Raw genomic sequence first — 27444 nt, forward strand, 5'->3', positions numbered from 1 at the left:
TTAGAAGCAGGAAAGCATCCTGGCAATCCTGGCTGTTTGTGTGAGTTAGCAGATCAGGCACCTTGTAGGTATAGGTTAATGATATCTGACAGAAAATCAATCTGGCACCATTTACTCCAAAATAAAACATATTAAGCCATACAGCTGGTGAGGGATGGCACAGTGAAACACCTCAAAACCAACAAACAAAAACACTTCTCCATTTTTAATCCAGGGGAAGTTTTCATGTGATGCACTCCAACCTGCTTTCCAAATTTTAAATGTGATTTAGAAGGCGCCAGTCTATAGACTGCAAAAATTAAATACTGGTCTGAGAACTGAGAATGCCTGGGAAGTTTACGATCCTGCACACGCTCATTCAGAAAAAGTAGGGAATGATTTTAAAGAGTGCTTACTAAATCTATTGCTACTGATTATTATCTGTTGTCTGGAAACATCCAGAGGCCTCAAACACTACTAGGCTGTATTTGTGCTTCACTTTTCTTCTAATTACCTTACTGACACAGACAACCCCAAGGAAGAGCAAAGCAGCAGAAACAACTCCACGTGACACAGTAATGTAGAGCACAGTATAGCAAAGTTAAGGTCTCCAACATTCCAACAGTATCACACCCAGAAGACTATAGCAACCCTTCAAGTTGCAGACTCATCACACTGCAAGAGTAAGATTCTTACTTTTGCTTCATTCTGATGGTGTATGAAACATGGTAATTCAAAAACCCCAGAAATATTCAAAACCACGTGCTGGTTTTTTTTGCACAATAAGCCAGTTCCATCTCCTGTAATACCCATAGAAATCAATATACAGAGCTGTACACTTCACACCTTTGGAGGTCAGTATTCTCTAACCATCTTTGGACTCGTTGGAGTTCACAGGCAAGCCAACAGTATGATGAAGCTGAACGGTCTGTCAGTACACCACAAATGAAATTGAGGATTTGGCTTAATGAATGTTTGCCTCAGCTGGAATAGTTTCCCTACTAAGCTAGTAAGCTTGCTTGCATGTAATTTGGTTCAGGTCATTTCAAATCCACAACTCACATCCTAATTTTAAGGATCCTAACAAAATGAAACAAATTAAAATGGATCCCTTGACAAAAAATATTTACTTTTTAGGAATCTTTCCTTTCCAAAAGGAAAATGGCTTGTTGGGAAGTTTTTCAGCTACCTCTTGAGAGCTATACTTCACTCTCCAGGGAGCTGGAATGACTGACAAAAGCTGACAGCTTGCTTAGCTAACTTGAGTGAATTCAACATTTGTTGAAATTAGGAGCAGATATCATTATCCCCATCTGGATTTAGCTCGGGGCTGTGGTTAGATGTTCGCTACAGAAACAGCACTGTCACTATCAGATATTCATGCCCTGGGGCTGCTTGTTGCAACCCCACAGCTCAGTTGGTGGAAAAGTTCATGTGACTGCTTACCATCTGCTTCAATGCAAAGTCAGACGACTTAAAGAGCCCTTATTGTCAGCTAGAGGCAAGTACACCGTAGTTCCCTCCACAGGGTTGTGCCAGAACTACTTATATGAGGTTTGTAACTTGCCAGCAGTTATATTTCTGACCCTCCCTTGAGATATAGCCAAATATTTTCAAAAGCTTTTTAAATTATGCAAATAAGGATAAAAATTATGCTCTCGTGCATGAATCTAAACAGAAAAAAGCAGCATGTAGTTCTGGGCTGCCTGGCCTGAGGTAACATTCTAGCACGCCACTCCCAAACAACATAGGGCCTACAAAATTTTCAGACATGCAGATGCTTCAAGGAGTAAATATGGTAGTGAGAAATGCAAGGAGCTGCTGCCAGGTCAAGGTAGCCGAGGAGATCCTGTGGCTAACAGACATTGCTTAATTTACCACTCTGCTAGCATATTGTAAAGGAATTCATTCATGCTCACTGAAGAAGTTCTGTCAAATACACACCATTAAAAAAAAAAAGGCATTTGAAGTCAGAACTTGCTTGGTATTAACACAAGTCTAATTTTGCTAATGTGACTGTTCCACATCTAATTACAAAAATGCAAAAATCAATATAAAAATTGGCATGCACTAGAAAACAACAGCTGCTCAATCCTGCATGCTGTAACGTGACTATTTGTGGAGCATTCAAACAGCATAGATCTAATACAGAGTCACCTGGATAAAATAGCTATATTAGATCTGAAAACCCATCAGTCAGAGGAACTATTATAGCAGCAGCAAAGGAAACCAGCTTTGCATAGTGACCTGGGCATAACGAGGAATCTTTTGAGCAACGCTTTGTCTTTTAGAATTACTAGTACGTCATTGCTTTGTTTTGTGACATTTCTGTACTGTATGTATGCATCAGTGTTTCTGCCACAGTCTAAAAACTGGTTTTCTCCATCACATTTTCACTTCTCTAGTTCTTCTGCTTCACAGGTTTTCTGTAGGTAGAACAGCCAAATGTGTCATAAGTTTCTCCCTCCAAGAGCCTCAGCCACAGAGCTGGACATGGAATTCATTTTCCTGTTCTCTAACCTTTTTTAACCATGTCAGGACATTCTTCTCCAAACTTAGAGAGTTAAAATCTTGATGAAGAAAAAAAATCCAAATGTTTCATTCAGACATCTCTGCTATCTTATGTTTTAATTATTGTAGAGCCTAAAATTACAGTGAAATGCAAACTGGCATAAAACTACATTTTGATATGTCAAAATGTAACCTTTTGATCATCTGCCATTTCTTTTCCCCATTTTCTTCTGGGAAAACTTGTCAAGTTCATTTGCCTCACAAATACTCATGTTTTTGATAAATTTGTTTGCTATGAGGAATATATTTCACCCATGGACTTTAACTAGTTCTACTAAATGTGAAAATCATGATCAAGAGCACAGCCTGAAAACTAATCCAGGTAAGAATGAATTAACTTCAGTGCTAAAAAAAATGCTTTCCTTGACTTCATACTTTTCACATATAACAGTAAAGTAAGAACATAGAAATTCCTGAACTTCCTGTAGCATTGTTGTTGCTTAAGAATATATTGCACGTGGTACTTTACCTTTGTTGGATTTTGGTTGTTCAGATGAGCCGCTTCCAATCTTCCTCTTTTTCCTTGGAACGGCTGAATTTTTCCTGTCAAAGGTAATAGGACTGTATTGAGGGAGGCTGTTGAATTTCTTTTCAAATTCTTCTTCCAACTTTGCTAAGCTAAAGGGGAAACAAAACCAATCAAATTAAGTGTAACTCTGTTGCTGAAGAAAAAAAAAAACTTCTTTAGGAGCATGTGTGTGTACATATATACCTATCTACATAGAGTCAGAGGGAAAGACAGAAGCACTCATACACTGCAAATATCAAACTAGTATATATTTATCCAACTCCAGGACAACAATGTACACTCCAGCTTCTGCATTTGTAACTCAGTGCAAATTGATTACATTAGTTGTATATATTGAAAAAAGGAAAAAAAGAATTATGTCATATTGGTGACATTTAGCTCTGCTTGCTGCACAGATTCATACAGTGAGTGGAATGAAAAAACACAACAAACCCAATACATAAACAAATCAATAAAATAACTTCACATGAAAGTCCTTATACCAGAATGAAAACAACAATTCGAGCCATATGAAAAATGTCAAACTGTTCAGTCTTATGTGGATATTCTAGAATCTGATGCTTTGGTGTGGGAATTAGCTTTGTATTTGCTCTGGGGAATAATATGTTCTTCTCTCATATTTTATTTGTTGCAAGATGAAATATGTAACTAGCTCATGCTTTCATGAAACCCAACGTGACTCATATTTCAGCCCAACCTGAATGACTGTCACTAGACTACCTACAACTCACGAAATCCACAGACATGGTATTGCTGTTCCTAATAGCCAGATGAAAACAGAACAGTTGAAGGGGATGGTGGGGCAAGGCATTTCTGTCTGTAACGACTATTCTGGCTTGCATAAGCACTCTGTTCCAGCAAATTTGTGCAGCCAGGCAGGAGCACAGGAAGGAATTGTATTTTAATAAAAGACAGTGCACACACAGCTAGGCAGATTATAAATAGCATCGTCAATGACGGGGGAAACAATGACATTTTCTACTCAGTTTTAATTCTGTTTGCTATAAAAACTGAATTTGACAAAAGTTGGCCTGACTGTTGAAGGAACGGTCCTTACACACTGTACAGTTGGAAGTATCACAAGAAACACGGCATTTCTCTCTGTTCTCTCAAGTAGCACTTCAAACAAATTGCATTCTAAAAGCTTTGGTAGACAAAATGACACTTCATTTTATCTCTGTAATCATTACTTCTTTCAGTAAGCAATCCCTCACCTTAAAACACAACCTTGGCTCTTGGCAGACCATGTGCATGGTGGGATTTCTTTGTTTGCTTGGTTTGGATTTGTTTTTTTTTTTTTCCTCCAGCTTGAGTGCATGAATATTTTGGTTTTGAATCACAAAAACATCTGACTTCAGTAGTGCTTGGTACTGCTACCTTTCTCTTCCACAGCGATATTGTTCCCTGACAACCACAAAACAAGACAATTCTCTACTCTGACAGTTGTCATGCAATCCCATCCTCTGCCTCAGCTCCTCTCCCACTGCCTGTTGCCACTTGCCTTGTTTCTTGTTCCAAGGGACAAGATATGATATGATATGCTTAAGAATATGATGAGCTGCAGCTCTAACTACGAAGGCCCAATGCTGAAAGCAGATGAGCTGTTATCCTGACTAGTACTGTAATTTATAGCTTGTGTGACATGGAGGCAGAGTGCTATTCCTACGTCATCAATTAATTATTAAAAAGAAGAAAAAGATTCACATTGCCATGAATTTTCAGAACATGTCATAAGTCTGGTTAGACACATGCAGCTAAGTTGAGTTCTTCGTGCTGTACAGTCTAATCCTACCAGGAGATACAGGCAGAACATTGCTTGGCAAAGGAGTGGGCTGCACATGGATGAACTACACCTGATAGGGACCATGAAGAATTGTGGGCACCTACTGATGGAGAAGGTAAGATGACACAGGGAGAAACACATCATTTCAGGGGGGTGAGGACCCTCACATACACATAAGATGAGTCTGAAAGGTGATGTTCAAGAGAATAGAAGGAGTTAAGGGGTAAACCCAGCTTTTCCAGTAGCCAGAAGATCAGACAGTGCAGTAAACAGGGATACACAAATTATCAGTTCTGCCTTTACAGACTTCCCTAAATAATATTCATTAATGACATGATTGAATCAAGGAGCAAGATTGGTAAATATCTAATTTTCTAATCCAGCCAGCTAATGGTGGCAGAACAGTATTTGTTGAATGAATTGATAATTTACAGAGTTTTCTTGGCTAGTTCGAATAAATCCCTTTTAACTATCTTTCTTTTTTTCCCCCTAGGAAATGCATTCAGTTTTCACAGTATTAGGTGGGAAAAGTTTTCAATCATTCAATTTAAATAAAAAAAACCCCAAAACCCAAAAAACTTATATACAACACACTAAAAAACAAGAGGTGTTCCATTTTTTTTTTTTTTTTTGACTATTTAAGCAAACGAGACTTGGAGATTTTAATCTATTTAATACCTTTGCTGTGAACTGAGCTGCAGCTAAATTTAACATAGACTAGGTTATAAAAAAGCTACCACAAGCTTGCATGAAAGACACATGTTACAATTTTAAGCTTGAAATGTGGAAAATCTCTTCCTTTTTAATTCGTTTTCACCCTCTGAATTCAAGTAACTGTCAATCTTCAAGAATTTCCAAGTAAGTATGAATGGCTAAGCAGCTTTAATAGATACGCCTCCAGTTAAATAAATCTGTATTACTTTGTAAAAAATTATTAATATACTAGAGAAGCAATTCTGTGTAGTCTTGCTAAATTTTAATGTATTTCTAATCATTAATTATTCTTATGATATATTTGATTTCTTCACTCTGTACATGAACAGTTTAAATATTTTGTCTCTACAGCGCAAAAATGATATATTTATCAGAATTATTTGCCAGAAATAGAACATTGTTTACTCTTCCTCTATAACCAATCTCTCCAAGCAGGCAAAAAGAACTATTCTTTTCAGTCTAATTCTGTTTATGATGATTGAACACCTAAACAGAACTTTAAATACTGCTTGCAAAGTGCTCTCAAAATGTAAGTAATTGTCTTCACCACCACTTGAGTAGGTAAATACTGCACATTTTTTTAGAAACAAGTAAATAACATCATTTAAATCTGTTTACAGTAGCATAAACCAGGAAAGATCTCAAAGGAATTACTTTGGTACAAAAAACAACAGGTATCTAAAGCATGACTCAGACCAGTGGGGGGTTTGTAATTTTGGGGAATTCTGTTTACTTGTGATGATTTGGGAGTTGGACGTAGTTCACTTAGCTGCAATGAGGAAGACTCACTATCAAGTTACCAGGCTGACCTAAGTAAAAGTTTTAACAGCATTAAACTGCAACTTACCCAAACCCAAACTCTTCCTTTGGCTTAGGCTTTTTCAGTTTTTTGTTCCCACTTGTCCCACTTTGGGAAAAAGCCCAGTTTTCTTCATTCCAGCATCCTTCATGATCTGAGGAGTTTCCTTTTCCTGAGCTTCTTTTTCCTGCGATGAAGGCAGAAAATTTTTTCTCATCTTTAGAAAAACGTGCCAAAATAAAGTGGGCTCAGAAGGAACCTGTGTACCCATTCTGTACTGCAACTTATGATGCTCAGTCTTCTTGGAGAGGTTACAAAACATTTCTTTATTTAAAACTACAAAATGATGATATTGGCAACTATTTTGTCCCTCCCCCAGCTTCTAACTAGCTCTAAAACCATGACGTCTTAAGGTATGAATAAGGAGAAGCAGATTAATAGATTTACAGTAATAAACTTCCCTAAATTACAAACATTTTTTTCCTGACTGTTCTAATTACACATTTACATCTACTAATTGGAAAAAACCATTTCAAGACATCTCACTGAAAACTTCCAGAAAATACCTCAAATTTACCCTTCCATACAATAAAGGGTTCTCACTCACCACCTACAACAAAACAACCAAAGTAAAAGCACAACACATTTGCCTCTTGCAGGACTGAGAACTGTGCTCACAACCACAAGAGTTGTTTATATAAAACCAAACTAATTGGTCAGGGTTACTTAAGTCCTACATGCATCTGTAAGCAGGCTGACCACCAAGCAAGCCGTTAAAAACACTGAATTTCAGATCATGAAAGACAAAAAAGGAGAGGTTAAGAGTTTCCGAGGTAAGTAGGAACACAGATGGCAGGACTCCATCCAGAAGACCTGCCCTAGATCACAGTCCCCTCCAACTGCCCCCAGCATCTCAAGTGATCAGACACAGCATTCCCATCACACACTGCTCAGGCTCCAGTTTAAATACAGACTTCTGCTTTTCCTCCCACTCCAGACAGGTTTTTGTGGTTCATGCTGTAAATGAAACACTCAAAGCCACCCACCTCTGTCCACGTTAGCGCGCAGAGATGTGAGCATGCCCTCTGACACCAGAGTTTTATAAAGAGCACCTTTGCAAGATCTCTCCGATTTCCTGGAGCCACAGGTTTCTATCTTTTTAACACAGTCACTGTCCTCAGCTTTGACCTGTCCTGGTAAGCTTTGGGGTACCACCTCCTCTGTTGGGGTCAGTGGTTCCACTTTAATGTTATCAGAAACCTCACATGGAACTTCCTTGCTGACTGCAATACTAAGGAAATCAGGAGGCTTTGATTCTTTGGTGGGCTCCGTGGGTTTCTCCTTTGATGTTTTCTTCTCTTTAGATTTCACTTTTTTCTTTGGTGATTTTGTATCCAACATGCTTCCCTTCACATTTGACATAGGGCGGGGTTTTTTGCGGGGAGTTTCAGCGAGTCTCTCAGCACCCCAGTCCCCCTTTGCCACGGCTTCAATTGTGTACATTACACTTTCAATGTCCGACTCGGAGGACTGCCTCTTTTTACAGGTCTTCTTGGGAGTGGATTTTTCATTTGTGTGGCGGTCCAGTTTATTTTTTTTCTTCTTCTTCTTTATCTTTTCTGGCTTTAGCCTGAGGATACTTATGTCAGCCATTGAAAGCTCTGGAGAAAAGCACATGTAATCCTTTGTGTTATCATTTCTCTCAAAAAGACTGTTCTCCATTGCAATGCGAGTAAAATCTCTGCATTTTGCAGTTTCTGATTCCTCGGCTTTTGTCTCATCCTGGTTTTGCATTTTCTCTATCTCTGATTGTTCTACTTTTCCTTTACAGGAGTCTTTTATTGTTGTTTTCTCCAGTTCATCTACTTCCATTTTCTCTGGAACTTCCTCCCCCACATCTTCTGGAGCTTCCACTTTTGTTTTCCCAGGTTCTTTCATTTTTACTCCTTCTGAAGCAAGGCACATCTATAAAATGAATTTAAAAGCAGTCCCATGAAATAAACATCAACTGTTAACATTACTTACCTATATTAACAGGAACATTACACAGGGCATCTCTCTGCAGTCTCAGTTCAGGAAAGCAAACTATGCTAACTGATGCAACGTGACAATGGCTAATTGCTTGAGTAAGGCTTGCAGGTTCTACTGCTCTAATACAAAAAGACTCTAACCGATCTCCCTCGTGTTTCCATGGCCCTTCAAGTGCCTTTTACGTATCCTGGAGACCCAGCACTAGACTAATTTTCAGAATATCCTAAATGTAATGTAACAGTACAGTATCTCTCACTATTGCCACAGACAAATTACTTAAACTCTCACATCTACACCCCCCTCTCAACTCCTCAATGCCTCTATATACAATTCTTTCCTCCATTTTTCAGATGGCCCTGAGCTGGGAGGAAGTTAATTGAATCTCAGTAACTGCGATTATTCTTTTGCTTTAATGTGTAAAATAACTTGGAAGATAGTAAAAAATCCTCCCAAATCTTTCTTCTCATGTCACAGACTTACGTTGCAAAGAACTGCAAAGCAGCAGTAGTTGCCATGGTTATCTCCTCCTGGAGATAACATTAATGGAAACTAAAACTCTCATACTGTCTGAGGAACAGCTATATTCCAGAAAAAGACCTGTAAAAAGATCTTAACACTGACACATTCCTGCAGCACTGACTGCGACCCTCTTAGTTCTGGATCACCTGTAAGCTACACTGACACTGCTACAGAGCGTAGTCCTTCATAAGACCAAGTAGTTGCACTTGGGAAGACATGCTTTCTTCTCTCAAAGTCCTCAAGCTGAATTCCCAGTGCTGCTTTAAAACAATTGCCAAACAAACAGTCACCTGGAGCAAAATCAGATAGAAAGGGCTTACTTTGAACTAGACATCAAGAGATTCCCTATCCCACAGCTCAGACCACGGGCCATGTTGTCAGTATGGATGTACCCTTCAGGTCATGGTGTCTCTTTAGATCAATTTTAGCAAGGCATTTTTTTCATTGCAAACTAAAAATATCTCTTGCACCAACATATGTATAACACCAATGACAGAACATTTTGTAGTAAGTTTCTGTAATTCTTGCTGCACAGGGTAGAAACTCTTCATGTGGTTCAGGTCAAATGAGGTTGAGTACTGGAAACATCAGAGCTTGGGCTGCATACTGTCTATTAGGAAACAGGTTAAGTTATACAGAGGAGAACTCCACTGAACTATGCTGAGATGGGTTCTTAGTACTAAGGTACTTCTGTGACTTTTTTACTGCACTGCAATGTGAACACAAGCCTGTGATTTCCAAAAGCTAGAGATAGATCTTCAAAATGCAACTCATCAGTAACATTTTGTCAATTCAATACATGTATCTCTTGCCAATGGATTTTTTTTTCTTTATACTTTTGTTTGTTCTGCAGTATCCAACAGTACAGAGGGTTATGGATGTACCTACAAAAAATGTGATGTTTTACTGGCTTATAAGCTCTAAAATTTGCAATTATTTTTTTAAGATTGAGGGAGGAAAAGAAAATATCTTAGAAACAAAAGAAATACAACATTTCAATAACTGGCCATTTGTTTTTAACTCTTCCCAGGAGGATCAGCTGAGAGTATGATAGCAGAATTTCTACAGAAATTAGTGACCTGTTTATTGCCCACTTAAAAAACCCCAAACAACCAGAAGCCATGAAAAGTAAAAATAGATGAAAGCAACTAATGATCTTTATCAGGAATTTGTAATGGCAAGGCCCTAATCTGAGTAACAGACTAATCCAGCCTCCTCTCGCAACTCCTCACACCCCCTGGCCAAAACAAAGAGTCAAAATCCCAAACCCTAAAACAAGGAATTTAAACAATTTCAGTGGTGGCTGGAAAGTCTCTTTGCCACCAGACACTAATGGTACTTCTCAGCTGCAGCACAGTTCCTTAGAAACCTCAAAACTGATGGCTAGTCTTGAGGAAATCTTAGACTTGTGGCACCCAATCCCCAATAATTTATGCTTCTTTAAGCAACAGTGCAATTATAACAGTTATAATTACACTGTTGTTACAGACTTTGGCAATCAACATCATTAACTTTTCCGCCCCACTCCACCTGTGGTAATTAGTCACCACTGTTTTAATATTACCTCTGCCAGCTGAAATAATGCTGATGTTCCACACTGTTTTGTTAAATCAGAAGGAGCTGAATGGGATGTACTTGAAGAAATCTAAAGAAAAAACAGAAGGGGAGAAAACAAAAATAAACCCCATTCTTTTACCAGCACAATTATGTTTACCACATAGCATTTGAATTGTTTCCTCCTTCTTCCCAAAATTCTTCCATAAGATTATATATTGAAAAAGTGGAGACCTCTGCATGCTGTTAATAAATAAAATCCTGGTCAGTAAAAGGTATTTGCAGGTTTAGGAATCTTGTCAGGACACCCTCTGAAGAGTAGGATGAACTGGACAGTATGCTCTCACATACAGATTCTGAAGGCAAAGCACTAACGTACACCACCATGTGACCGCACTGGTGGTATTTTTGAAGGGTTAGTTGGATATTTGATGGCAAAACCATTTCCTTGTCATAGTTTAAGAAGGCTACGGTACTACCTACTGGTGCCCTATAGGACTCTTATACAAAAGAGATGCTATGAAACCAAAGTGAGGCCGGACTCCTTAAGCCTTTGGTAACCTTTACAACTACTCAGAGTACAGAAAACTGTCAGGCAAGCAGGTAGCTGATTATTATCCAGAATCTTTTTCCTGTATCAGGCTGTGATCCTCTTCAGTGCTTTGGAGTGTTTGGTACCAGTTTTGAGCTAGGTACAAAGAAATTATATTTTTCTAAACAAATCAAAAGCATCAGTCTCAGGATTGCTCATTAGTATGAAGACAAAAATGTTCTATTTTTAAGGACATATCCCATAATCATAGAATCGTTTCAGTTGGAAGAGACCTTTAAGACCATTGAGTCCAGCCTCTGTCCCAGCCCTATCAACCACTAGACCATTTCCTTAAGTGCAACATCCACCTTTCTCTTAAACACATCCAGGGACGGTGACTCCATCACCTCCCTGCGCAGTCTGTCCCAATGCCTGACAACCCTTTCAGTAAAGAAATTCCTCCTCATATCCAGCCTGAACCTCCCCTGCTGCAACTTGAGGCCTTTTCCTCTTGTTCTACTGCTTGTTCCTAGGGAGAACAGAACAACTCTCAAATAATCTCTAATCACAGAATGGTAGGGGTTGGAAGGGACCTTTAGAGATGATCTGATCAGGCTTGCAGGTTTCTTACGCTTGCTTCTCTTTAGAAAAAGGTGGAGTTCTAGGGACTGCAATACTAAAATATTTCCAATCTTTTAGCTCCCCCTGTCTCCTAAAACTCAGTTCTCATCATTCCCAACAACTAACAGGCCCACAATATTGATTTTGCAGTCAATCCATCATTGCTGTAAGGGAAATAAAAACCGCTATCTCGGTCTCCTGGAAGCTGCAGCTCTTCACAGCATCTCCCAAGCTCTGACCATTACAGTTCAAGTCTCCAAAGGCTGCTTACAGCCAGAGAAGTGTTGTTAGTGCTGTTAGCCCTCTGCAGCAGAAGCAGCCTCCTTGCCTTGTGGAGGTGACACACACTCTCACCACTGTCTCCCTTCACTCACATGTCTCCACAGTGAAGGGTAAAGATAAGGTATGCATTTAGGCACAGCAAGAGACTCAGCTGATCAGCAACAACCTCCTAAGGCTTCAGACTGCAGAACAGCTGCTCCAACCATTTCTAGAAATTTGGAAATTCTTGGAATTTTTTAGAAAATCATTTAACCCACTTATGTATTTTATTTTATCACCATCTGTGAAGTGCTCCGAAATATCAAAAAGGAAGGCAGAAGATAAACTTGGTTAATCCTCACAGCAGAGAGACAAGGGAGGAGCAGAGCAGTGTGGTATGCTGAAGTAGACAGGCTCCCACGCACCAGATCCCTGCCATGCCAGCAGCATAGAGACAGCAATCCAGTCCCCATCCAGTGCACAGCATCTGTGGTTTGGAGTTACAGCGGCATGCCTGTAAAAATGTCTGCCAGATGCACTGGTAAACCTGAGATAACTTTGAGGTAATAATAAGAGGCTGTCGAGTTGAAAATGAATACTGTTTATTTGGGATGCTCCAAACAAAGTCCTGAACTGCCATCTGAAAACTTCAGCTGAATCTCTAACAATTTATTTATCCAACATTACAGAAATTTCCAATATCGGGAAAAAAACCCCAATCAATAGCACTAATGTCCTACAAAAGCTAGAGACACGGAGGATGTGATTAGCACATCTGCCATGCTTTTCTCAGTTTGAATCTTTAATTTTAATTTTGTACATGAAATTAGGCTTGTAGGAATACATCTGAGCAATTGTTGAAAGGTCATGGAAACCTGTCCAACAGGCAAACATCCCACTGCCAGACTCAGCTTCACTTTTTCTATCAACTGACATCCAAATTTTATACTCCTGTGGGCAACCACCTGTCCTTCCCTCAAATTCGGACTTCACAAGCTTCACAGTCACATTGCAACTTTTAGAATTGACTTCCAAAATTCAGGCTGCACTCAGCAGCAGACCAGCACCACTCAAAAGCCTGCTAGTGTCCTGTAAGAGGACATTTCAAAAACTTCTCCTGTCCCTGACTGGGTGTTACCAGCCTTTCTGCTATCTCAGGGCTGCAACAGCCAAATGTCCTTATGGATCACAGATCACAGTTAGGTGTAATCACCCTTGCATAGGCATTGCTGACAATGTAGCACATACCCACAAACATCACTACCACCTGGGACTGTCTGGTAAGGCAGGTTTTCTTCCACTCATGTCAGCTCCTATGAAGTCAGGCAGTAGCATCACTATCCACGAGACAAAACATGAAATACTTTTATTTAAGTGCTTCCAACTTCTGTCTTTTTTTCTCTGAGAGGGATTAACCTCAACAGTAAGAATATGTATGTCTGGATGCCACTAGATGGGCATCTAGAGAACTATTTTCCCTCATTGAAATAAAACATGGTTTTGACAAAAAAAAAAAACCCAAGCAAAAAAGTGTGTAAGTGCTAGCATCCTCCCTTATTTATCTGGAATACAGAATATATCTTCATCTTTCAATCAAGAAGAATAGTATTTGCACACCAAGCCTCAAAGGTATTTAAATGATTCATCTGTATCAAAGAGGAGAACTCTACAAGGTTATATTTAAGACTCATAGAGAATTTCTAGGACTTTAGGGAAAACTGGCCTAGTATTCTTTATTACTAGTGACAGTTCCCGATTTCAGAATTGAATACACTGGGGTTGGACTAAATGATCTCTAAAGGTCCCTTCCAACCCTACCATTCTATGATTCTAAGAAATTCCAGCTTTTCATACAGATTCTTGATGATCTCAAAATCTGCTTTTCTTTTTGTACTCCTGGACCTCAATTCAGCAATGCACTTCCCAGCCCTTATAACTGAAGCTTTATTTTTCAAATCCTGGTATTCAGCTCCTCATTAAGAATGCCACTGTCTCTGGACTTTGCTATTGTCTTAAGCATTATTTTACATTATAGTTATAAGGCTTATTTTTCCAAAAAGAAGTGTAACTTTTTTCTGTATATTAACAAGATTAACATATTAACAAGTATATAAAGTTAGGTCCACTGACTAATTCTCTTGCTATTCCATTCTTTACTAAATCATACTTCTGGAAATAGCAAATCTGACACTAGAGCAAGCTTCACACAATTCATTCATTTAGGGGTACAGACATATACATCTTCCCATTGTAACACTAATGAGTATAACTTTACCTCTGCCAATTGGAAGAGTGTCGACTTCCCACAGTGCTTTACTGGCTCAGAACTTGACAACTGGGAAGTATTTGATGAGATCTAGGTTTTAAATGAATAGAGGAGAAAATATTTAAGTGACATACAGAAAAGACAGAAAGGAAGAAACAAAAAGAATGAAAAAAATAGGGAGCTAGTTAAAACAGTTACTTTTAGATCTTTCTGGTAGAAAGTCCTACTTCAGATAGGCAATCCCATCCAAGAAACACTTGACAGGCATTCAGAAGTCAATGAGATACGAGCAAATAGAGAATTTCTTCCTTACATTAGTCTGAAGGATTCTTTTCTACATTTGTATTGTCCGTGGCTAATATTCTATCATGCAGTGTGTTTTACATGTGTTTTATGTGATTAAGTGAACAAGACATACCTGTTGCTTAAAAGCATCAACTGTGGTGGTCAAAGTTAAATAAAATTCTCCAGGAAAGCCTTGGCAGTAGTTCCCATTTGCTAAGACAGACCATTTGTTTGCACTGCTTGTTTCACTTTCTTCACTTGGAAAAAGAAGTAAGATCTTACACATGGATATCAAATCTAGCCTTCTAAATAGATGTTGGTTTGCCAGCACCACTGCTGAATAAATAACTACCACCACACTTCAGGGAACTGCTTTTACAGCCAATTTTTTTCTGACTTGCTTCCAAGTGCTGCATTACAAGCTCATTGACGCAGGAATTAAACATTATTTCTCATATTTGATCCTTTTTGGCACACCATTACATAATAGTATTTGACTTGGAAGCCTTGAAAAGCCCTAAGATCAGGGTCAAGACCACCAACGGCACCATGGAATCTGCCTCATCACAAAAATTGTGTTTATGATCATGGTCTTTCAGATGCAAAAACAATCAGCTTAGCATTCATTTTTATACTTAACATCTTTCTTTTGAACTAGATCACTTTAAGAGTTTACTTTTCAATTGTCAAAGAAATCCATTACACATATATTAATTTTAGTGCAAGCTCTTTAAAATATGGTGAATAATATCCAAATGTACATTAATAACAATTATTTAACATTAAACTAGAATAATTCAGAATCCTAGTTTTGCTTTGAGACAGTTCAGAGAACCTACTCAGGATCCCACTGGAGTAAGTGAGATATTGTACATTGCACTTTGTAGGAAGAGTGACTCAACTTTTCTCTTTCTACTTTTATCTCAGCCTAATGATTTTTTTTTAGTGCAATATGAATGGCAGAAAAGGAACAGAAAAACACCCACACACCGAAGTATAACCTGAGAATATGCAGGCATATCTTGCCTCCTGATGAACAATGTAAGGAAAGAGTATTTTGTTTTGGCAAGAGAATGAGCGCTCCTAACAAAATGCAAGCAACATCCTTGTAGTACTAATAGAATGAGAAGATGACAACATTTTAGTTCACCAAAAAAAATTTATCATAGTCAAGAAAAACTGCAAGAGACAAATGTAGAACTCACACTGCCTAAGTTGCTGGCCAAACATCAGAATTAAGATGCTGGCTGATCAATCAACTCTCAGTGAGATCACAGATCTCATTCATCTTCCAGTTTTAATTAGGATCATCAGAACCTGGAGTACTACAACAACAAATAGCTCCTTCTCCTACAGAGGTTTAACTTGGGGATCATTAGGATCAAGTTATTATTTTTTGTTACAATGCAGGTCAGTGTTTTAGCTACTATATTACATTCTAGTTTGCATGAGAACCATGTGCCATGGTACCACTTATTCATTTCCCTCCTAGAATAAGCGTTTCACTTCAACACAGATATTTAATAGTTTCAGTATATAAGCAAACAGTAAATATATTTTTCTATTTTATGTAACAGCTTTACCTGGGAAGGTTACAGCTTTACCTAAGGGAAAGCTGGCAAAGAAGATACTGACTAGTTCTCACACTCCCAATTTCAGCACATTTGGACTAAAAGTTTTGCATTCGAACCTTCTGCTCAGCACAGAAATAAACAGAAAACGTTGCCCACAAGCACGCTCAAAGTGATTACGTGAGAATGCACCAGAGGCAACATCATCCTCTGGCATGCATTATTTTAAAATGATAGCAAAGAAAATTCCAACTTGTTGCATACTGCATGTAATTGCTTTTTTAAAAAAATTAAATTACCTAGAGAAAAACTTCAGAAAAGCAGCCAAAAGGAAGAGATTGGGGGCTTTGGCTTCATTTTGGTTTTAAGATGGCTAAACTAGGGATTTCATTGCTTCAACTCTCCAGAAGCATTTTGTTTAATAATGGGTAAGAGTTTGGCTACGCATATCTAGGAGGTACTCTTACTTCTTCTCAACAAAGCAGTCATCACCATCTGTTTGGGTTTGCCAAGCACACATCCAGTAAGACCAAGAGAGCAAGGGGTCCCATCTGCTCTGCCTCCCTCACACGCCAAGGAGGATGACGGCAACCAGCCCATATGAGCAGACAGCTTGCAAACAGCTACTGTGCTAAGAAACACAGCCCTCTACTCAGAAAACACTGGCTTATATAATGGCTTTCCATAAAGGTACAAACGAGAAGGACAAAAGTAGGACCAAGTATTTGGGAGATCAGAGCAGAATGAGAAAGTCAAGAGCGTAATGTGGCAACATTCAAACTTCAAAATACTTTCATGAGGATGTCACATCACCTTCAAAGACCTCCAAGGCACTTTTCTGTGCACCCACAAGACACAACAAAGTCTCACTCCTGGGATTTTGATCATCTGTTGTGGCATGTCGCTGGGCAGGCCTTATTGGTCATATCCTCAACAGTTTTAATTGACGATTGTAACACTCAGGACAGACAACAAGATGACGGCCTAACTGAAGCTGTAAAGATGTAAAGAATCCCATGCTACATCTACAAATGAGCTGTTTGAATGATGGGGGACTTGAACTCCTGGGGTAAAGATGTTAATTTTAAATGACAAGTCTACTCAGTGTCTTCATATGTCTTCATATAGAAGCATTCTTACCTTGTTGCAAAGGCAGTCAAGAGAAAGGAAACATAGGAATAACACCCAGTCAGAACCAAAACTGAGCTGGGACAGCTGCCAAAAGTCTCAAGGCACATCAGACCACAGCACACTGCCCATTTCTTCACAGTTCTACCTGGCTACTGGCTAAATAACCACTTTCTCTCCCTCTCTTAGCTTTTGTAGCACTGTATGCTGCTGACAGCAGCCTACTGCAAATTGCTTACCATAATTTAGCTTACTAAATGTAGTAATGGGTTCATATAGACAGGACCCAGTAAGAAGTAGCACAGTAAGGAACGGGATTTTTGCCAAAGACACCCTGTGCAAATAAAAGCCCTTATATTAAAAAAGGCTTGAAGAGGTTCTGTGTCATGCTCAACACTTTCTCCTGGAATGACCTAAATTAAATCAGTCTGCAATCTTAAAAACGTGCCATTTCTCTATCGCTGCAGATAAAACATGATGATAGCCACTACCATTAAGGTTTCACAACAGTATAACACTGGAGGAATAACTGTGGCCTAGAGGGGTTTTTTCTTCTTTTTTTCTTTGTTTGTTTATTTTAGTGGTGAGGTTTTTTTGCATTTTCAGATTTCTGTCCCTTATTTGCAGACACCAAAATAACAACAAAATACAGCTCTCTCCAGACTGCACATACATTTAAATATTTTTTACAAGAAAAAGAGATTAACCCTGATTAAAACTGTCCTCATCAGTTTCTAATTAACTTTCTAAGCACCTGTTCTACCTAACATTTGATGACTCATACATGCACTCCAATGTGCCATTTAAGCTGGCTCAGCCTTGTGGTATGTATCTCAATGCACTGTCAAATCCATATGACAATATTCAGGTTTGTCATTTTGTTGTTTGTTCAATTAGGAGAGGAAAGGATTTTAGGTTCTGTGAAATTCTGAAAGTCAGGCTTTACATGACAGTTTGAAAACGCTGTACCAAAGCTAATTCACATTCTAGTCAAGCCTGCAGATAGCTAAAATAGCTGTTTAATTAAAATGTAAGAAGGTTACGATTTTTGAAACAAAGTTAGAAGACTTTCACCTGTGCAATATAAGTCACAAGAAATGTTCTCCAGCTTGTATCTTTTACTTGGTTTAAAAGCTTGGCTTCAGTCCCTGGCTTCATCTCGCTCAATTCTATTAATTTCCTCAAAAGAACTTTCCAAATTGACTCATAAATGTAAAAAAAGGTGTCACATTTGAAAAAACCTTCATGATTAGAGATATTAATTCTATTCTGTCTTTTATAAGGGTGTTTGTAGTCAAGTATTTTATAGCATCTGAATCAATAAATTGTTTTTTCTTATCTGAGCCTTCTAAGAGATACATACTCATCCTAGTCAAGCTAAAACTACACAGTTCACAACTAGCTTAACATTTAACAGAAAGAAGTATGTTGTATGTAGTCAATCTCCCTAAGCACATGAAAAAAACATTATGCTCCTCCATCATAGCACTAGTTCCAATCTCAGTCTTTCCAGACACACTCAAAATATATCTTTATCATAACTGACTCTGCGAGCAGTACCAAACTCCCCAAAATGGGCAAAAGTATGTATGTGGAAAGTAACTCATAGAGGCACATTAAACATCAGATAATAAATTATTGAAAGCAACCTTTAAGAACTCCAGAGCTTCAGTATGTGGAAGGACGATAGTTTACACACTTATGGGTGATTTATAGGCTTTACAAGTCACCACCTAATGCTGTTACATATCCTTGTAGCTGCTGTGATAAGCTTCCTTTGACCTGCAAAGTTATTTTTCAAAGGATTCCTGCCTCTAAGGCAGTTACCATTTAGGACTACTGCAACCACAGACAACACATACTGTCTTTTCTGAATGTCCTTTGTTGTTTTCCTAAATTAAAAGGCCATTTGGAAAATATGACTGCAGTGGTCCTTTAGTATGGAAGACTAGGTAATATTCACAAGGCCAGTATCTTTTGTGTATGGTACAGCTGGTAAAACTTGCCAATATCTTACTGGTTATTCCCTCCACAACTTTCTTGACAGAATGCTCTCTTGAAGAGAAATATCTATAGATGAAAATCCCTTATAAGATAGGGTGCTTAGCTACTCAGTGATAACTCTTACTGCTTCCTTGCCTCCCCACCTACTTGCTTCCCATCCTCCCCCACCATATTTCAACCATTATACCTCAGCAACCTGAAACAATGCAGACTCCTCTGTTTGTTTTACAGCTCCCAGGATTCCAGGCTGTGATGTGCTTGAAGAGATCCATCAGGAAAACAATTATGTTTCTATCACCTAACTCTTCAGTTTCAGTATCAAACCTCAATGTGCTAAACTTCTGATCCACCACACAGAAACACTCCTGGTACCTAAGAACATGCAAATCTGTATGAGTCCCAACATACCCATAGAAAGAACAGTAACTGCTTTCCAAGAGACTTGTAAATGAGTGACCTGTGAAATGGTGCTCTTGAATTCTATTTCACAAGTGTGTCCTAGGATCAGTAGAACAGGGTAAGACTTTTTTGAAGGGCTTTTATTTGCCCACTAACACGTCAAAACACAGTTAGCAACAAAAATGTAACATTGTACTGTATTTCAGAGTTCAGTGAAAGACCTGAGACTGCAGAATGGTATTGCTGATAGAGCACAAATCACTACTTAGTATGGGTGGAGGTACATGTGGACAAGGACACAAGGCATGCAGATACTCTGAGATACCAGATCTATCCCAGATACTAAGGTAACTGCATTTTACACCATTTCACTTGTGTCAATTATTTTTGTTGCAAATGTTAGACTTTTGTATGAGTACTGACTGTTTTGACATCGACATACCTACCATGCATTGGTTAGACGCAGCCTCGTGACCTGCTGTTTAGCATCCTTGGAAAGTCAGAGTAGCTAATGTGCATTTCTAATCAATGACCATCAGTAAGCTACTTCTAAACTATATGTTTTAAGAGGTGAAGATCAGCTTGTTTCCTTGCACCCACTGAAGTTCCTCTTTGACGGGTAAAGAAAATCAAGTGGTTCCAAGCCCTAACAAGAGCCTATCTTGCAGCATCCAAGACAATTCCTGTCTACTATCATGTGCCTCTGTCACTTTTCTGCTTGGGCGCTGTAAAATAAACTGAAATAATGAAAAAAGCTGGTATTTGTCTTACTTCTTAAAATATTTAGCAATGAAATTCAAGAAACAGATCATTATCAAGAGGAATTATACAAAGTGCTATTACTCAACTGACAGTTAATCAAAGCACCTTAGAAATACTAGAAGATGAATGTTGAATTATTACTATAGAAGTTACTACAGAAGCATCATAAGTAACACTGAAATTAACTAATTTTAAGAAACTTCTAATTAATGCTTTTCATGTGCCACCAGGCATATCCTCTTCCTAACAAGAAAAGTTAGCAGGCTGTTTGTTGGACTAATTACAGGTTATGTACTTAATTCTGACCATTACCTTTACATCAGAAATAGAAGATTGGTGCTTTATTTCTAATATATTTTGAAAACCTCAGATCTTAAGTTTCAACTCAAGGCCTTGTGGGCTGATGTTAAAACAAACCAAACTAACAAAATCATATTTTCTGTGTGCTGGGATTGCAATATATCTGCTCTACAAGTAATGTCTAGGGAGGAGTATGAAGGCCCACACAGTAATGAGTATTAAAGACACAGGAATCAGATTCACAACTGGTAATAAAAAGAAGCCCTTGCTACAATAAAACTTTTTTCCATAGGCCTTTACTCAGACACCACTCAACATCCTGTACAATCAATATTTATACAACTAAATATTTACATATCACTTGATTATGACCATTTCAAAAGTTGAGTAGATACCAACATGCAAGTGATGCCTGGAGAGGACCAAGATTCCTTGCAATCTCATTGACATGTTATTTATGTCAATGAAATCCATGAAAACTTGGATGAAATAGTGGATACTTGAAAGAAACCCAAACCAAACAACAAACCACAACACTTGCACTTGTAGTAATAACTGGAAATATGCTGACAAAATACTGTGGATTGCAAAACTAAAGCACAGTTGCATAGAGTTATTCAGTGGTTATAGAATTGAAGAAAATTTTGGAAACTACAGTTGTTTTTTATGGAGTCTGTGACTAACGCAGCCACAATAGATAAAGGACGTAATGTAACATTCAAATACATGTGTTAAATCTTTAGTTAGTAAGACACTAGTTTAAAACTAAGTATAGGAATGACATCTCTAAATTACTGCTTAAACCACAGCTCCATTATTGCACTAAGGTTTCCACCTTGTTTCTAAACATGCTCTCCTGCACTTCAAGTCTGACCTATCTACCAGATAAATGATCCAGTACCACAAAACCCAAAAGAAGGAACAAATAAAAATATCAATTACAAAGATTTTTTATTTCACTTTCAGCTGAACAACAGATGCTTCGTAATGGATATACTGGGGAAGATAACCCTTTTTAAAGAAACTCACCTCTGCAAACTGAAACAATGATGACTTCTGACAGGCATCCGTAGAATTAGTTGCATCAGACTGGCAAGTAGCTGAGGAAACCTGAAACAAGGAGTGTACAGATTAACACCTTTAAGGTACCATTTTGCAGCTAAGAACAACAATATGTGAAACAAAATACCAGGCAGCATAACAAAAAGATGTGCTTAAGAGAAGATGAGCAATCCAATGTTTCACAGTCCTAAACAAGTAAAATCAAACTTCTAGACAAAAACATAGTTTAGCACCCATTTTAATGAATTTGAAAAATCACCTAAGAAGAAACACCATAGGAATATCAGAGAATCTTTATTTTTCTTTTCCTAATTCCAAACTTTGCAAAAGAGTTTTATCCAAGAAAACACTAACCTGATGATACTAGGCTAAATACACAGTCATCTTGCATTGGCGAAGCCATCAACACTGCTGTACCTGTAACTCCTACCACCATTCTGAATAAGAAAATTACTCAGAAGACAAATACAATCTGTTGAAGACACTAAGAGCCACTATGTGATGGAAATACTTAGAAAAATAATCCCAAATCACCTAACAGTAAGAAAATAAGTAGAGTACTGCAAGCCTAAAATTGCTCAAATAGTGTACCTAAACAGCCATTTAGGGATGCTTATGAGGAACAGTGCAAGGAAGAGCTGCAACTTCTGACAACAAAATATGCAGAAACGACTATTCAAAACCAATAGCCTCATTTGAATTAACACAGATCTCAGCTGTACTATTCTTATTAGTCAGGAATGTGTTAATCAAGCTTCATTCTGTAAAGGAATTGTATAAAATATGATACATTCATTAAATGTCACATTTGAGTGGAAGACAGATGTGTAGACCTTAAAAGCACAAGGTACTTTTAGCAGGTATGTAATGTGGCTTATGAGAAATGGAAAAAAAGGAAAGAGGCTTTGCAGGATTTTAGGAAAAGTATAACCAGATAGAAAAATTATTCCTTAACATTTTTAAAAAAATTTACCATGAAATTTCAGTTGTTTTCTCTTATTTATTACCAAAACCAGTATGTCAATAGCATTTATTACTACAAGACTCAGACAGCAACTGCATCTGTAGCCAGTAAGCACGAAGCACCACACAACAAGCAGGCCTATAGTACAAACCTATGCAGTTTGTACTGCTGCTTCTGCTGCTGTTTGTCCAAGATGCTCAAGTGCTGCAACAGCATCTGCTACCTCTGGTCCCTCAAAAACACTAAATTCAAACGTAGCAACCCACAGGCCAAGGGCAACTATACCACACGGCCCTTTGCTTTAGGTACAGTCAAACTTCTTTCTTCGTTGCCATAAAGCCAAGCAGTAACAGTGCCTCCTATGATCTATGTTTCCATTACATTTATTGAATACACCAAGCATGATGCTTTATGAATGTAGTATCTAACAATTCAAAGGCTACAGGAAAGGTGCTGTTTAGCCTAGAAAAGAGAAAATGAAGGGGAGACCTCATCAACACTTTTAAGTATCTAAAGGGTGGATGTCATGAGGATGGGGCGACACTTTTTACTGTAGTGTCCAGTGATAGGACTAGAGGTAATGGATATAAGCTGGAATACAGAAAAAGTTCCACTTAAACATAAGGAAACATATCTTTCCTGTGAGGATGTCCTGGTCCAGGCTGCCCAGGGAGGGTGTGGAGCCTCCTTCTCTGGAGGTTTTCGAGACCTGCCTGGGCATGCTCCTGTGTGTCCTGATTAAGGTGAACCTGCTTTGGCTGGGGATATGGACTACAGGTCTCTTCCAACTCCTAGCATTCTATGAAAGGGTTAACAAAAATAGCTTTTTAATGCCTCTCTTGCTTTTTCAACCATTTGTGTTATTGTTTTCACTGATGTAATGTTTATTACTATTTTTCTTGTGTTTCTGTGTGATCTGTTTAAGACATCTGTGCCTCAGCAGAGGTGTGGATCGTGCCAGGGATGAATACCAATCTTGCCGCTGGTAAGTGACCCATAGCTGAAGGTCTTAGTCTCTGCACTTGTATGAAATATGTAAGGACGCTGCTTGCACATCTGAGTGCTCATTTGGTTATTTCAGGCCACTTCACTAGTGGAATTCTCCCAGGAATAACAAAATGTGGGATTTGGTTCCTGGTGTAACTTACATTTTCTGCAGTTCGACAAGCTGCCCTACGTAGCTTAGTTTATGGTATCTATTGAAGCAGTGTGATCTCAAGTGGAGCCTATTCGATGCACCATACAGAAGGGTCCTACTTTGCTCAGAAGAAGCGATGTGAATGAGGAAGATGTGTGAAACCTCTCTGTTCCTCGAGGAGGGTGGTGCAGGGCCACTCATGTCTGGACTCTGCCCACCTGCCAAAACCGAGATCCATAGCTTCCTCTGCCTGGCCAGGGGCCTATCCATATCAATGTGTCAATGCATGCTTTAGCTGGTATAGCATAAACTAGCTCTCAGGTAGGAGCTACTGACCTGCACCACACTACGGGCACCATGCTGGAGCAGAGAAGCCCTCCTGAGAGCCGCTATTACAGCTCATCCCCTGCAACATGAGTGCTACTGGAGCGCAGAGAGGGAGGATGTGCCTTTTCGCTGCCTCTGAGGTGATGTGCTGGGGGACGGGCACAGCTTCTTTACCTCACAGTAGAGGAATCACAAGACACAGAAGGTGTGAAGCCCATTTCCTACAGCTTTGTATGCAAAGAAGAGATTGCTGGTGCTCGGTAAATCACAGGTGATTTTGTCATTAGAACAACTATACTTTCCTTTTGCTATCAATTTCTGTTACTTTTACAAAGTTAATGCTGTTGTCTTTGCTTCTCAGAAGCACTAATTTGAGCTTATTTCTTCTACTCTGCTGCTCCCACACTCCTGACTCGTGGGAAATTTATCGTCTCCTGGAATTCCATCCTCTGCCAGGATGAACCTTATCAAAGCCTTAAAATAATTACTGGAGAGCGTGGATGCACAGATAGTGCCATTATGAACGTCTCATTTCCTGCCCTAATAAAACATCTTCAACACCTCATTTCTTCTTCTTTCCTCCTCCTGGCTTATCCTCAGCTGCACCAAGATATTTTTCACTTCTGATTTACACCTTGGGCAATACCACCCTGCACAGACCCATCAACATATGCAAGGTAGCTTTTTGTTCTCAAAGAGAAGGAAAACAAAAGGATACTGCTTCCATAGCCTCCATTTTCCTGTATGGTACCATAACACACTCTAAAACTGATCACGCCAAGCAAAGGTGAAGGACAGAGCCTGGCTCAGCTTCCGCACTGACTGATGCCAGGCTTTAAGGCTGTCCTGATGGGCAGAGCAGTGGCAACAGGGGGAAAACTGGTAGAAGAGACAGCTTTTGGACTTCATGACAAATTCCAGGATTTCTATGCAGCAACATACAGAGAAGCCACTAGGTGCTGCTGTAAGGCAAGCAAAGGGCCTGATGGGCAAGTACGGGAGATTCTGGAGAGAGTCCAGTGGAGGGCCAGAAAGATAATCAGGGAACTGAACATCTCTCTTAGAAGGAACAGCTGTGGGGAGACCTAGGGCTGTTTAGCCTGGTGAAGACTGAGAGGGGGACTTTACCAATGCTTATAAATACCCAAAAGGGTGAGTGTTGAGAGGACAGGGTGTGTCTTATTTCCATAGTGCTCAGTGATAGTACAAGGGGTAATGGACACAAGCTGGAATATAGGAAGTTCCACTTAAACATGAAAAACTTTTCCTGTGAGGGCAAGGGAGCACTGAAACAGGATGGCCAGAGAGGTTGTGGAGTCTCTTTCTCTGGAGGTTTTCAAAATCTGCCTAGATATATTCCTGTACAGCCTGATTGAGGTGAACCTGCTTTAGCAGGGGGAGTGGACTAGATGATCTCTAAAGATTCCTTCCCACTCCTACCATTCTGTGTAATTCCGTGTGTGAGGGAAGGAGGCAAGTGGGCAAGCAAGGAGTGCTGCTCCTCACTCAGCTTCAGCCTTTCTGCTAAGACACCTGCTATGAGGACCAGGCCTTGCCTAGCACAACTATAGTAGCTAGAACAGACCTGTCAGGTGTGCTGCTCAGATATTCAACAAAATACACTCATATACACACACCATAGTCTTCTGTAACTGATAAAAGGACCCAAAAGCCAGGTGGAAACTGGCTGGAAATTCAAGGTCTTTGTTTACTGCTGTTAAGGTCTGTAGCTTCTCTTGCCTATCTGCTTAGTCACTCCAGTTGCTGCTTGGAAATCACATACCAACGCTGAATTCTGTGATCAGAAGAAACTCTCTAGTCTACTGAAAAAAACCTACAAAAATAGGAATGTAACTGGTGACAGAGAGAGATGATGATGTGCCCTCTCTCATTCTCCTGCTGGCAGGTCATTTTGCTACCTGACATCTGGGCTTCTGACAACTGGAAGGTTAAAAATCTGACTTGAAAAGTCCCTACACACCCATTTAACATCCACTTGACAGAGAATCAGTGGGTGTTGAATATACTTAGGTGGGATTAACAAACCTCCGAGTATAGTTTCCCCCACCTTCTCCCAAGTTTTGAGCAAACTTTCCTAGTGCTGCCCTTCCTTAACAACTTTTGAGGATGGTAATAGTATTTAAGAGCTATCCTTACAAAATCATACCAGTCTGCGTAATCATACATATGCGCAGACAGTCAAACTGCATGTTGAGAGATAATCTTATGTCTGGCAGTCCCTCCATGAGAGAACCACATATATGCATGTGTATCTTATATACACTTTAATGACAATGAAGACTGCATGATATCATTTATTTTAAAAACACATCTGTTTTTTCTTAATAGAAATGCCAAGGGTTTAGATACACAATGTATAAATATATACTTTCACACATATAAAAACAATACCTACTGCCCACAGCTAAGTAACTTCTGAACCTCTTCATTAACAATCTCAGCAGTCATCTTAGCATACCACACGGACCCCAAAGTCAATATCAACTCTTTATACAATACAACCTGCAGAAAGCAGTTTACCAATTTTACACTGAATTCTTGAGCTTCTTACTAAGCCTGTCATATCACCTTCTAGCTAGGATCTTCTGCTAAACTTGCAAACACTGGTTTAAGCATCAAATTGTTTTCAAGCATAAGCGTGGAAATCCAACTATAGGCTGTCACACAGGCATGCAAAGATGAACATTCTGTGTTTCCTCCGTCCCTGTGCCTCAGGATGGGAATCCAGAAGCACTTATGAATTATCCAAGTCTAAGTATGTTTAGGATCTTTGCTGCATTTGGGGAAACCTAAGAAATATTTGCTCCATATCTCATCACCACTGAAACACTGAATCAAAACGAAACAAAGAAAAATGGAAGACACATCAGAGCTGCTGCACAAAGAAACTGAGGAAATTTCCCAGTGCACAGAAACACAGCTGGAGGCTTAATTCCTACTGATGTGCAGTTAAGAGGACTGGACTTCATCCATTTGGGTCCCTTCGACAGTACCAAGAAACCAGATTGTTCTGGAAGATGTATTTTACATAGAAGACCCTCTGAAAGAATCGGAGATGAACAGTTTTGTTCCCTGGGAAAGTGCTCTGACACTTAACCTGCTTGTCGGGTAGTACAGGACAATTAAAATATAGTAACTTGTTAGTAAGAATGGACTAATTTCTGGCCCATCATGATCCTAGCAACAGTGAATAAATCTCTCAACTAGTTTTGGTCAGGCTGTATTTATGAGAATTATTTTGCTTTACATGTTGGGGGAAAGCAAATTACCCACCTTGTCTCTTTGGTATAGAGGGACAGGTTTCAAATTAAAGGCCCGAAAGAT

General features: G+C 39.1%; 1 protein-coding gene across 19 annotated transcripts in view; it reads right to left on the reverse strand.

The window, feature by feature from the left end:
• BBX (BBX high mobility group box domain containing) overlaps positions 1-27444 on the reverse strand; it is a 148449-nt gene that overhangs the window by 21783 nt on the left and 99222 nt on the right. For 16 of the 19 annotated variants that reach the window (XM_062003669.1, XM_062003751.1, XM_062003708.1 and 13 more), the window contains 6 exons: positions 21638-21718; positions 14169-14249; positions 10490-10570; positions 7422-8340; positions 6424-6562; positions 3020-3168 (listed from right to left, as the gene is read on the reverse strand). In XM_062003669.1, coding sequence (XP_061859653.1) covers positions 3020-3168; positions 6424-6562; positions 7422-8340; positions 10490-10570; positions 14169-14249; positions 21638-21718 — 1450 coding nt within the window. The remainder of the gene's footprint in view (positions 1-3019; positions 3169-6423; positions 6563-7421; positions 8341-10489; positions 10571-14168; positions 14250-21637; positions 21719-27444) is intronic. The other 3 variants (XM_062003768.1, XM_062003776.1, XM_062003794.1) reach the window with 3 other exon arrangements.

Source organism: Colius striatus, chromosome 1 (assembly GCF_028858725.1).
Source record: "Colius striatus isolate bColStr4 chromosome 1, bColStr4.1.hap1, whole genome shotgun sequence".
In the NCBI taxonomy this organism is placed as follows: Eukaryota; Metazoa; Chordata; class Aves; order Coliiformes; family Coliidae; genus Colius; species Colius striatus.